Below are 13214 nucleotides of genomic sequence, written 5' to 3' on the forward strand. Positions count from 1 at the left end.
GGCCAGATTCCTTCCTGCGTGTGCCGGCTCTCTCCTGCCGATGGGAGGACGGCTCTCACACTGCTGCTCTGACCTCAGATGAAGGGCTGTCAGGGAGAGGCAAGCGGAGGGCGGCACTGCGGATGCTTCCTTCCGGGAGGCGGGAGTGCAGGGCTAATGGCAGTACTAACGCAGCACATGGGAAGGGAGTGCTGGGAGGGGCAGAGGCCAGGGAGGAAAGGCAGGTGGAGAGGTGGAGAGCAGAGGACAGAAACGCAAACAGCTCAGAGCGGGCAGGGGGCCCAGGAGAGGTTCACTACATAATAAACAGTGGTCACTTTTCTGTGTCCCAAGGCACTGTGGCAGGAGTTGGGATGTAGTAGTGAAGTAGGCCAGTGAGGTCCGGGCACTCCAGGATATGTGGGGACAGGACGCAGACAATAGACACTGCACAAACAGAAGGGATAAGTAGGAAAGGCAACAAAATTGGGTAATGAAATAGAGTGGGGGCCGCTGGAGATTCTGAGCAGACACTTGAGTGACATGAAGAAGTCAGCCAGGCAAGGGGTGGCGAAGCATTCCAGGAGGGGGATCAAAGGAGAGGGATGCTGGGAGGATGGTCTCTGATGTCCTAGAAGAGGAAGTCCAGTCTGGCGGGAGCCCTGTGCATGAAGCAGGACACAAATTGGAGGGCTTCTCCTTACAAGAAGTTAAAATCACTACAAGTACGATGAAAACTTGACTATTTTTTCTTTATTTTTCAAGATTATTTGAGACATAGAGTTACAGAGAGAGGGAAAGACAGAGAGAAAGGTCTTCCATCCACTGCTTCACTCCCCAAATGGCCACAATGGCCAGAGCTGGGCCAATCCAAAGCCAGGATCCAGGAGCTTCTTCTGGGTCTCTCACATGGGTGCAGGGGCCCAAGCGCTTGGGTCATCCTCTACTGCTTTCCCAGCCCATGGCAGAGAGCTGGAGCAGAAGAGGAGCAGCTGGGACATGAACCAGTGCACATATGGGATACCAGAACTGCAGGCAGAGGTTTAGCCTACTACACCACAGCGCCAGCTCTTTGACTATTTTTTTTTTTAAAGAAAAGATTTATTTGGGTCTGGCACTGTAGCATAGCAGGTAAAGCTGCCACCTGCAGTGCCAGCATCCCATATGGGTGCTGGTTGGAGACCTGGCTGCTCCACTTCTGCTCCAGCTCTCTGCTATGACCTGGGAAAGCAGTAGAAGATGGCCCAAGTCCTTGGGCCCCTGCACCATGTGGGAGACCTGGAAGAAGCTCCTGGCTCCTGGCTTCGGATCGGCAAGGCTCCGGCTGTTGCGGCCAATTGGGGAGTTAACCAGAGCATGGAAGACCTCTCTCCCTCTCTCTCTCTGCCTCTCCTTCTCTCTGTACTTTCAAGTAAAATAAATAAATCTTTTTTCTTTAAAAAAAAAAGATTCATTTATGTATTTGAAGGGCAGAGTGTTGGGGGTGGGGGAGAGAGAGAGAGAGAGATCTTCCATCTGCTGGTTTTCTCCCAAATACCAACAACAGCCTGGGCCAGGTCATGTTGAAGCCAGGAGTCCAGAACTCCATCTGGGATTCCTATAAAGGTGGCAGGAACTCAAGCACTTGGGCCATCATCCTCCACTGTGTTCCCTAGTGTCGCAAGCTGAGGCTTCACCCGCTGTGCCACAACACTGCCCCTGCCACTCAACTATTTTAAATGGGAACATCATGATTCGATTTAAACACAGAAAATATAACTGATACTGTGAAGGCTGGTTTGTAAAGGCAGGGTGGAAGTGAGGGACCAGCGTGGGAGCTATTGCAATACTCCACTTGTGAGACGACGCTGTGAGTCTGAGTTTCGGCAATAAAGTAGATGGATTTTGGATGCAAAGCCTGTAGGACTTGCTGGTGAATACCAGCAAGGGAATCAGCGAAAGGGGGAAAAGGGAGGCTGCTTCGCAGGTTTCCAGGCAGAACAGCTAGGAGTTGTTATTTTCCAGGATGGGGAAGACAGGGAGAGAAATGGGTCGGGAGTGGGGGAATGCAACACATCCATTTTAGTCACGTTTGCTATGCATGGCTATTAGACATCCAAGTGGAGATGTCAAGTAGCTGTTGGATAAATGAGTCTGGCGCTCTGGATATAAATTTAGGACTCACTGACATTTACATAGTATTTAAGCCCTGGGACCGGATGAGATCACTGGACAGAGAATGTGGAAAGAGAAGAGCGCCAAGACTGAGCCCTGGGAGGCGCCAACATTTAGAGGTCAAGCCTGGGAAAGAAGTCGGTGAGGCTGAAGGAAAGCAGGGCAGTGCCGGGTCCCAGCAGTGCAGCCTGGGATCACGGAGTCATTCGGTGGGCAGGGACTGGGGAGAGGCCCCTGGAGCTCTGGGAAAAACCGAGGGCATCACTGTGCGAGCCCAGGAGAGAGCATTTCTGACGGGAACGCCAAGTGCAAAGGCGCAGAGGCAGGCTAGGTTTGTCTCCTAGGCCACCTCTCAGGTCGGCTGTGGCTGAGGCATAGACGTGTTCAGGAAGGAGGTAGAAGGCTGCCTAGGAGCTAGGCCTGGATCTTCTGAGCTGAGTAATTGCGACTCCATCTCCCTGTTTTAAAGACCATTTGGGTTGCTTCGGAGGAAAACGCTCTGTAGCAGGGTCAGAGGGGAATAAAGGATTCAGGCTGTTGGGGCAATCCGTTGTCGCCGAGGAGTCTTCTGCTCCACACACACACACCCCACCCCTACCCCCGGCTCCCGGCCTTGACCTCGGGCACGGATCTCCACCGGGGGTGAGGGCACAACAGAGTAGGAGACGCAGAGCTTGGAAGACTCATCGGGCGACCGCGGGTGCCCACGGCGTTGCGGCGCAGACGGTAGAGACTTCCGCGGTCAGAACTTAGCGAGGCAGGTGGTCCTCGCCCTCCCGGCCGCCTTCTCCAGCCCTCCACCAAGGACAGAGCTCGGCGCGACTCCTGCAGTGCGGCGGCGAGAGAGTTAAACCGCGCGCAGCCCACGGGCGGGAGCGCGAGAGGCGGAGACCGCGCCGAGCTCAGCCGAGCCGAGCCGAGCCGAGCCGAGCCGAGCATCTCCCGCCGCCGCCGCCCCGCTCCCCAGGCGCCCGCCCCCCACCAGCTCCCGCTCCCAGCCGCGGGCCAAACCTCCCGACCATGCCCCGCGCTCCACGCGCTGCCGCGACCCCCCAGCCTCGCGCAGCCCTGGCCGCCCGCAGCCATCTCACCACCGCGCCAGATATGCAGGTGAGTGACAGGGACGCCCACCCCCGTACCCCATCCCGCAGGGAGCTCGGCCCTGCCCTCTCACCGACTCCGCGCCCTACCCCGGTGGTCGAGCCTGCAGCCGCAAGCGCGCCTTCCCTCTGCCGGTCCCGCCTGCACCCTGCCCTCCTCGGTGCGGCAGTCGCCATCCCCGCCTTCGGCTCAGCATCCTCTGCTCCGGTCCCTCTTCTGCTCTCGCCGCTGCCTCCCTTTCCGCGTTTCCCCGCACTCTCGCCGCTTTCCAGCCCTGCCCGGGGAGTGCGGGCCCGTGGGATGGGCGGGATGGGGGCCACGTCGGGGATGGGGCCTGGTTCCCCCACCGCGAGGCTCCCGCCCCACCCCCCGCGCGTCTCCTGCGCACAACAGGTCGGTGAGCGGCGGGGAGAGGCTGGGGGGTGGCGCGCCAGCCGGGGGACTGCGGGGTCCAGGGGCTGGAGGTGACGCTGGCGGCTGGGGAGGCACAAGGCGGAGCGGCAAGTGAGTCCAGGAGCCAGAGGGCCACAGATGTCCCTGGGAGCCCTTCTCCGCGTCACCGGTTTGCTCTAGCGGTGCTTCCTCCCTCCTGCAGCCTCCCTGTCCCCACCGTGCCCCCATCCCCAGCTCCTTCTCCCTGCAAATTGGAGATGATTTCCACCCCTCCATCTTCGCGGGTCCCTTTTCTCTTCTCATTCTGTCATCTGTGTGGTGCTTGCTGTACCCCTCCCCACCTCTCCCCTGGCCTCCACTCTCTCCACTTGGCTGCCTTTCCAGCCTGGCCCCTTCCTGGCTCTGTCTCCCTTCGGCCTCCGCCTCCGCCAGTTCCCATCTCCCTGCGCCCTCTCTCCTCTGGCCAGCCCACACTCTCAGGACTGCCTCTTTCCTCACCGGGCACGCTGAGCCCCCTGCCCCTTCACCTCTCCCTCCCCTTCTCACCTGAACCAACCTCCCCCCTGCCAGCCCCCTCATCCTGTTCCCCCAGACTCGCCTATTTTACTCCACTGGGAGCATTCAGGTGCAAATCCAGGGACCCAGAATTGCCCCCTCCTCATTCCCTCCAGGGAGTCCGCCATCCCTGGCTCTGAGGACCTGCTCAGAGCCGACACGCAGACTCCCCCGACACGCAGACTCCCCCGGCTGTCTGTGCCCAGGAGAACTACATCTGAGGGGGTGGCCTCTTCCCACTGCACCTTCTTTCGAAGGGTACCTATGCATTTGGATGGTTGCACACTGAAAGCGAACATTATATTGTGTGTGTCTTCAACCCGCCCCCTCTGCTTCTTTCCTTCCATTCCTCCATCTCGTCTTTCCTTTCTCCTGAAGAGGCAGACTCCTGGGGCCAATCCTAAGAGGAACGCCAGGGACACCAGGGACTAGCGTCCCTGTCAGTGTCAGGGCAAGCGGCAGGGCTGGCAGGCAGGCCCCTGCACACTCACCCAGCTTGACTTTCCCTCCCCCCCTCCCCTCCCCCTCCCTCGCGGTGGGTGCTCAAGGAATCACAAGGTTCTTGGCTCTAAATTAAGATCAAGAGAAGCCCGGGTGCTGTGGGCAGAGGAAGTGAAAAGGAAGGAAGCCAGGGAAGCAAGGGTAGACCCTGGGTGGGAAGGTGACAGGGACCTGGGAAGTTGTAGGCGGGGCTGGGGGCTAGGCAGGGAACCCCTAGGGGAGTTTTTCTCCCAATAGGGTGCTGAGGAGCAGTGGCTCCTGGCTGGCAGCTGCGTGGCCTGGGAGAGAGGCTGGGCTAGGCTGGTGGTGAAGGAGTGGGGAGGTGCACAGGGGTAGGGCTGCGATGTGACCATGTGACAGCCCCCTTTTCCCCCAGTGAAGGCTGAAAATCTGGGTCACAGCTGAGGAAGACCTCAGACATGGAGTACAGGATGTGGTAAGTCTGGCCCAGCAGAGGGAGCCTGGAGCCCACCTTCCCCCTGGGGTCTTGGCCCTCTCCTTCCTAGGCCCCCACCCAGGGCCTTCCATCCCAAGGGTTAGGCCTCAGCCAAGACAGGAAAAGAGGCCAGAGTCTCCCCAAGGCCCACCTGCTTTCACTGAGACCCCTGGAGGGAAGCAGCCCTGTAGGAGCATGCCCTCCTCCGCATAAGCCCACCCACTCTCTCTCCTTCTTTCAGGCCTGTGCTGCTGCTCTCCCATCTCCTCCCTCTCTGGCCTCTGCTGTTGCTGCCTCTGCCGCCGCCTGCTCAGGGCTCCTCTTCTTCCCCTCGAACCCCACCGGCCCCAGCCCGCCCCCCATGTGCCCGGGGAGGCCCCTCGGCCCCACGCCACGTGTGTGTGTGGGAGCGGGCACCTCCTCCAAGCCGATCCCCTAGGGTCCCAAGATCACGTCGGCAAGTCCTGCCGGGCACTGCGCCCCCTGCCACCCCATCTGGCTTTGAGGAGGGGCCGCCCTCATCCCAGTACCCCTGGGCTATTGTGTGGGGCCCCACGGTGTCTCGAGAGGATGGAGGTGACCCCAACTCTGCCAATCCTGGATTCCTGCCCCTGGACTATGGTTTTGCAGCCCCTCATGGGCTGGCTACCCCACACCCCAACTCAGATTCCATGCGGGGTGATGGAGATGGGCTCATCCTTGGAGAAGCACCTGCCACCCTGCGGCCATTCCTGTTCGGGGGCCGTGGGGAAGGTGAGCAGTAGAGGCTGGGAGGGCTGAGGGCGGGGGTGGCTGGTTGAGGACCCCCAGGGGCAGGAGTAGAGGCCTCTGTGTTAGCTTCCTCAGCAAATGCGTCAGGCAGGATGGAGATGCCGTGGGAGCCCTCCCAGAGTTCAAGTTCCCTAACAGAGACAGATGTGTGAACACTCCAGCATGAGGCAACCTCACAGATGCTCCGACTGGGGCACGGGCAGCTCGTTTTCAGGAAAATAGAGGCGAGACCTGCCTAGAGATCGTGACAACTTCAAAGAACTGACGTTGGAGCAGGGCCTTGAAAACACAGTGGAGGAAGGGGACTGGCAGGGTGACTGGAAGATCAGGGCCAGTAGTTTGGGGCTTGGGCCAGGGCAGAGACTAAGTCTCATCACCCTTAGGTTCTGTACACAGACCAGTTCTGATTTTGGAGGCTTGTTCTCATGGCTATGTTGAAATGCATTTGGGAAGGTGACAGAAAAGAGCAGAAACCTCAGGGGGCAAACTGGCGGTAAGGACAGAGAGGTTCTAGAGATGCAGAGCTGGGCAGTGTGAAATCACATGGCAAGACCTGAACCCAGACCTAGCCCCACCTCCCACTCTTGGCTCCTACCACCTCCCGCTCCCTCAGACTCTCTCCCTGCCTCAATCAGGTGTGGACCCCCAGCTCTATGTCACAATCACCATCTCCATCATCATTGTTCTGGTTGCCACCGGTATCATCTTCAAGTTCTGGTAAGCTGTGGGGAGGAGGTGCTGGCAGCTGGACACCAAGTGTTGGGCAATTAAGGCTGCAGGCAGGGAGGGGGCAAAGGCAGCGATGGGGCTGGGGCTGGGGCTGGGGTAGGAAGGGGTGGATGGAAGCAAGACTTGGGGAGGATTGCCAGAAGTCAGGGCACATCCCCTCTCCCAAAAAAGGTCAAGAGTAGTAGCAGGGGAAGGAGAATTATTTGTGTGTACCAGGGGCTTTGGTGGTCATCCTGCCTCCCCACTTCCTCCAAGACATGGAGAACTGACTCAAGTCTGCAGAGCCCTTCTTAGGGCTGCCAGTGGGTGGGACGGAGGAAGGAAGTTGGAGCTTTCTTTGCACACATCTGATGGTGGGTCACTCAGTCCTTCACACCTTACCGAGAGACTATTAGACTCAGGTGTCCAGGTCATTAGCTGACTTTGAACTAGAACTCAAGCTGCCAGGAGCCTGCTGAGGACAGAAATGGCTCTTCTGGATCTGCATGAGGGCGGGCAGTAGAGGTGGTGGGGGAATCCGGATGGGGCTGGGAGGCTGGTTCAGATCCCTGAGTCCCCTGGGGAATGAGGGAAGAGTTTTATGGACTCAGACCCCCAGGAGATGTGGCGTAGGGAAATGCTGGAGGCCAGTTTCTTTGCTGGAGGATGCTGGGAGTCCTTAGCTGGAGGGGGGGGGGGGCAGGGCAAGGGCTACGGGAGCACGTGAGGGAATCTCCTTTCTTCTGTGCACCAGCTGGGACCGCAGCCAGAAGCGGCGCCGGCCCTCGGGGCAGCAAGGTGCCCTGAGGCAGGAGGAGAGCCAGCAGCCACTGACAGACCTGTCCCCGGCTGGAGTCACTGTGCTGGGGGCCTTCGGGGACTCGCCTACCCCCACCCCTGACCACGAGGAACCCCGAGGGGGACCCCGGCCTGGGATGCCCCAGTCCAAGGGGGCTCCAGCCTTCCAGTTGAACCGGTGAGGGCAGGGGCAATGGGAAGGGAGGGTGAGGAGGGAAGGTGACTTAAGGTATCCAGAACTGGGGTGGGGGTCCTACTTGGGTGGGTGGCAAGGAGGGCAGGTCTGGTCTTCCCACAGTCCCAGGCCCTCCTGAAGCCAGGGATGGGAGGCTTCCTTCTCCCATCGTCTCAAGATCTGCGTCCTGTTCTCACACTGCCCCAAACTCCGACTCTGCCCTCTTAACCTCAATGCCCTTGCTTTGTCTTGGACTTCCCCTTTGGTTCTGGCCTCCCCCTTGGTTCCTGACTGTTCCCTTTCCCTCTTCCTCTCAGGATTCCCCTGGTGAATCTGTGATGCTCCCCAATGTTGGGGTGCTGCCAAGCAGGAGGCCAAGGGGCCGGCACAGCCCTCATCCCACTGACGTGGGGCCACTGTGGGGGACTGGGGCCACAGGTGCCCCCGCCTTCTGCCCTTGCTCACCACCCTGAAACACTCATTGGCCCCGGGGGCAAGCCTACTTGCCCTCCTGTAGGTGGGGGCTTCGCATACCTGTGGCTTTGGGTCCCCATCTCCACCCTTGCACACTCACATGAAAGCCTTGCACACTCACCTCCACCCTCGCAGGCCGCTGCGTATACTCGTGCTCCTGTGTGGCCCGTCTCCTGCACCCTCTCCCAATCCACACCTGTCTGCTCAGTGGACCTCTTATGGTTACCCTCTTGTGGCACACGTCCACGTTCTCCCCCGCCATTCTGTGCGCGGCTCGGCCCCTCGGTGACCCGAGCCCAGGCACACCTTACCTCTCTCTCTCGTGCATCTCCTGGCCCAGTGTGGTGGTGTTGCGTGATGCTCATCCTGGCCCTGCGGGACTCCCACTAATTGTTTCTGTGGTCCCTGCATGCTGACCCAGAGGTGGGTGGGAGGTGAGCTGGGGGCCCCTCGTGCCCTCGTCTGTCACAGTCCCATCCACCCCATGTCATGTCTGTCTGTTCTGTCCCACTCCAAGGGCCCTCAGGGCTCCCCCCTGGGAATGGGGTGGTGAGACCTCTCAGTGTCTCCCCTGCCCCACTGCTAAATTCTGTTGTCTGAGAGATGGGTTTGGGGCACCGCCTGCTGCACTACATGAGAAAGGGACTCCCCGTGTCCTTCCCTTCCTCCCAGGCCCCTCTTGTCCTGTCCTGTGTGTGTGTGTGTGTGTGTGCGTGTGTGTGAGACTTTCTGGAATTCAGAGCCCCTGAGCCTGTTCTCCCCTTCCCAGCCTTCCTTGGGGCCTCCCTAACTCCACCTAGGCTGCCGGGACTGGAGCCAGCTGGTTCAAGGCCATCAGGAGCTCTGCCTCCAAATCCACCCCTCTCCTTCCTGGGCTCCCTCCTCATGCCCCTCCTTTGTCCCCCCTTCCTCCACTCTCCTCCCTTCACGGCTCCTCAGGTTCTTCCCTACTTCTCACCAGTTTTTCCACCTCCCTTCTTCCCTGGCTCCTATGCTGTGATATATATTTTTGTATTATCTCTTTCTTCTTCTTGTGGTGATAATCTTGAATTCTTGTGGGATGTAAGTTTCAAAATTTTCAAATAAAGCCTTTGCAAGATACTAGAGTCCCTGGCTCTGCCTTGTGACCCCTGTAGAGAGGACAAGGGGAGTGGGGTGGACAGCCTGGAGGGCGGAACAGAGGAGGTAGGACCCCTCCAGACCCCATGGGACCTGGTCTGCTGTGACCTGGAGCTGGGGATCAACAAAAGGCCTCACCTTGGGACAGAATGGAAGGGGGAGGAAAGGCAGAGAATGGATGGAAGGAAGCAGTCCTGAGGAGCGGCTGGTGCAAGAGAGAAACCGGCATCGCTTGTTCCTCACTGGCTAAGGTCACAAGAGCCCATGACAAAGGAGATGGGAAGACGGAAAACCAGGTAGGACAGGCAGGGAAGCAAGCAAGAGACAGACGAAGAGGGCTCAGGACACAGGCAGAGGATAAAGGGTGAAAGGAGAGAGAGGGAGCTGAGTGGGAGCTGCAGGGAAGAGGCAGCCTTGCTTGGTTTATTTTCAGCCTTGTTCCCTGACCTGCCCCCACCCACAGCTGCCCCTCAAAAGCCGGGCAGCCCGAGAAGCCCTGTGGTTAACTCATCAGCTTTCCTCTCTCTGCTGTCTCCGAGAAAGCATCATGGCCACGGTGTGGGGGAGGGAACAGGCTGCCCAGCTGGGACCCGTCACCTCTGAGACCCCAGTTCTAGGTCTGGCTCTTATAACAGCTCTGTAAAGGCCAGCACAGCAATGCGCAGCCTCTCAGCTGTAGCTAGGCCCTGTTGCCATGGTAACCACCCAGGTCCCATTTCTCACCACCCCCATCGGTGCCTCACTTGTTCCCTGGAAGTGGGGTAGCCCCAAGGAGGACAGAAGGCAGTGCCGGGGGCCAGAGGGCAGTCTGGGGCACCCTGGACTGTGTGCCTCCGGGTATCCAGCCTGGGAGCTAGAACCAGGACTCTGTGTGTGTGTGCTGTGTGCCTGAGGGGCCGGGAGCTTTACTGCGTGCCCAGGGATGCGTGGCTGAGTCCATGCAGAACATAATGGTGATGGCGAGGAGGAGGGGGCGGGTATCTCAGGAGCAGGGCAGAGTGTGTGTCTAGGGCATCCGCCTCCCTAAGAAATAGACAGCTGTAGCCGGAAGCAGCAGACAGGGGCCACAGTGAGGACCCAGTTGAAAGCAGAGCTGCCAGGCAAACAAGCTGCTGAGGACAGCCTGAGTTAACAGGGGGCCGGAAGAGGCAACTGGTGGGAGGGAGGGGGCAGGGCGTGCTGTTGCTGGGATCCCACAGGCTTCTAGTCTTTGGGGGCTGAGAGGGGATAGAGGAATGGCACTGGCACAGAAGTGGGGAGGCGCTCGACTGCCCGGAGAGCACACTGGGCTGTCACCTTCAGAGGGACACTGTGACCTCGAGGCTCATCCATATGCAAAAGGCACACATGAAGGCCCTAATGCAGAGGGAATTAATTACTGCCTGATTAGACTGCTGTTTCTACAAATTTAAATAAATTAAAATACACCAAGAAGACTGGAAATCCTCACTCATTCTGTCTCCCTAAATGCCCTACTTATCCATGGGAAGTCATATGGCAAAGAAAGAAGGAGAAAGGAGACGGTGCGAGACTTCCGAACTGTCCCATGAGGAAGTCACAGGTCATGCTAACCATGAAGAGCTCAGGACCTAGGGAAGAGCCCTCACTTTCTCTCTCCTGGAGTTGCTGCAGAGACCATGAGGCCCTCGGAAAGCTGTGCATCACAGAGCAGTCACTGACCAAGAACAAAGCAGCAGCCAGACTGCACCTCTAATCGGGGACCACACATTACGGGCACCTTTGGAAGCAGTCTCTCAACACCATGCTTTCTTTGCCTCTTGGGCTGTAAAGCCAATTACTCAGGTAGGCTTCTCTTAAGCATTTTTCCAGAATGCTCACCACTGTCACTCTGACCAAACCTGGGAATGGGGAAGGCGCCCAGGAGGAGGATCTCCTGGATATAGCTCAGAGTGTGGAAGTGATTCAAGATGGAAACTGTGTGCCAGCTGGAGACCCCTAGGCTAAAATTAACAACCCTCCTCCCCCTCCGCCCCACATTTTTGGCTCTAAAGCTTCTAAGGAGTTCAAAGCACTTAAAACTCCCTTCTGGAGTGGGTGTTCAGCCCAGCAGTTAAGATGCCTGAGTTCCGCATCCCAGAGCCTGAGTTCTAGTCTTGACTCCAGCTCCTGACTCCCAGCTTCCTGCTAACGCGGACCCTGGGAGGCAGCAGTGAGGGCTCCAGTTATTGGGTTTCTGCCAACACATGGAAGACCTGAACTGCATTCTGGCTCCTGGCCAGCCTCAGTTCCTGATGTTGAGGGCATTTGGGGAGTAAACCAATGGTTGGGACCTGTCTGCCTCTAAGATTTTAAAAAATATTTCTTATAGCAAGGGCAGCAGAGGGCTGACAGACATTGTGGCACGGAAAGTGGCCAGTTGATGTAAGCAGAGGAGGCGAACCAGGGCTTAGAACGATTACTACCACTTTGCTCCCCCTTTTCCCTATGAGCCTTCAAAGTTAAGGTTTCTCAAGTCGGCAATCTCCAACCTGTGCAGCAATCAGTTCTGGGCACGTCTGGGCCATCAAGTCCCTTGTTCTGTCAACTGTCGCCACTCAGTTCACACAGGTTTAGTGTTGAGCCTCAAAATGGGATAAAGTGAGCAGATGCTTTTAAAGAGACGGATGGGGCTGGTGCTGTGGCGTAGCTGTGGGTAAGGCCACCGCCTGCAGTGCCGGCATCCCAAATGGGCACCGGTTCGAGTCCTGGCTGCTGCACTTCCTATCCAGCTCTCTGCTATGGCCTGGGAAAACAGTAGAAGATGACCCAAGTCCTTGGGCCCCTCCACTCTGTGGGAGACCTGGAAAAAGCTCCTGGTGCAGCTCCAGCCACTGTGGCCATCTGGGGAGTGAACCAACAGATGGAAGACCTCTCTCTCTCTCTGCCTCTCCTTCTCTGTATAACTCCTTCAAATAAATAAATAAATCTTTAAAAAATAAGAAAAGAAAAAGAGACAGGGGTGGGGCCGGTGCTGTGGTGGAGCAGGTTAAGCAGCCTCCTGCAGTGCCACCATCCCATATGGGTTCAAGTCCCAGCTGCTCCACTTCTGATCCAGCTCCCTGCTAATGGCCTGGGAAAGCAGTGGAAGATGGCCCAGGTGCTTGGGCACCTGCACCCAAATGGGAGACCTAGAAGAAACTCCTGGCTCTTGGGTTCAGCCTGGCCCAGCTCCAGCTGTTTGGAGAATGAGCCAGCAGCTGTAAGACCTCTCTCTCTCTGTAAATCTGCTTTTCAAATCAATCAATCTTTAAAAAATAAAAAAAGAACATCTGGGCCAGTGATGGACTTCATATACCAATGATGGATCCATAGGATTATAATGCTTAGTTGTTGCTGTTCATTTGCTCTGAGAGGAAGAGCGTGGTGGGGGCAAGAGGCGCGGAGTCACCACACAGACCCCGGGAGCCGAGTGAAAACAGGCTTGAGGCAAGCAGCCTGCAGACTCATTTATTTCAGTTGATATATCAGCTTAAATAGCCAAGGCAGCCAATCCGGTCAAGGGGCGGTTTATGCCCTAACCAATCACAGCCTGTTGCCAGGCTGTATCCGAAGCCATCCAATCACAGCCTGCTGCCAGGCAGTTTCCGTTGCCAGCGGCCATCTTGGCATGGCCTTCTCATTCCACCACACTTAGTGACATAACCCTCTTAGTTTGTGTACTCTTTGTTGTTCACAAAATGTGATTCCCAGAATGTCTCCCATTGTTCAGCAATGTAAGATTGTGCATCACCTACTAAACATTTAATTTAAAAATGTCATTTGCGGCCAGCGCTGCAGCTCAACAGGCTAATCCTCCGCCTTGCGGTGCCGGCACACCAGGTTCTAGTCCCGGTTGGGGCACTGGATTCTGTCCCGGTTGCCCCTCTTCCAGGCTAGCTCTCTGCTGTGGCCAGGGAGTGCAGTGGAGGATGGCCCAAGTGCTTGGGCCCTGCACCCCATGGGAGACCAGGAGAAGCACCTGGCTCCTGCCTTCGGATCAGCTCGGTGCGCCCGCTGCAGCACGCCGGCCGTGGCGGCCATTGGAGGGTGAACCAACGGCAAAGGAAGACC

General features: G+C 57.7%; 1 protein-coding gene across 4 annotated transcripts; it reads left to right on the forward strand.

Annotated features, from left to right (window-relative positions):
• Positions 1-2951: 2951 nt before the first annotated feature.
• Positions 2952-9146, forward strand: PIANP (PILR alpha associated neural protein). 4 transcript variants are annotated; one of them, XM_008259750.4, is made up of 6 exons: positions 2952-3243; positions 5060-5119; positions 5361-5872; positions 6526-6607; positions 7353-7574; positions 8815-9146. In XM_008259750.4, exons 2-6 carry the CDS (start codon positions 5103-5105, stop codon positions 8843-8845), a joined length of 864 nt encoding a protein of 287 aa, XP_008257972.1. In that variant the 5' UTR covers positions 2952-3243; positions 5060-5102; the 3' UTR covers positions 8846-9146. The 4 variants fall into 4 exon arrangements, with proteins under 4 accessions (XP_008257972.1, XP_002712939.1, XP_008257974.1 ...); XM_002712893.5 differs by having other exon boundaries at positions 2997-3243; positions 7889-9146; XM_008259752.5 differs by lacking the exon at positions 2952-3243 and adding an exon at positions 3488-3627.
• The last annotated feature ends 4068 nt before the right edge of the window (positions 9147-13214 follow it).

The sequence above is a fragment of the Oryctolagus cuniculus genome, chromosome 9, assembly GCF_051225735.1.
Source record: "Oryctolagus cuniculus isolate XC-2025 breed Fujian yellow rabbit chromosome 9, ASM5122573v1, whole genome shotgun sequence".
NCBI classification, from domain to species: Eukaryota; Metazoa; Chordata; class Mammalia; order Lagomorpha; family Leporidae; genus Oryctolagus; species Oryctolagus cuniculus.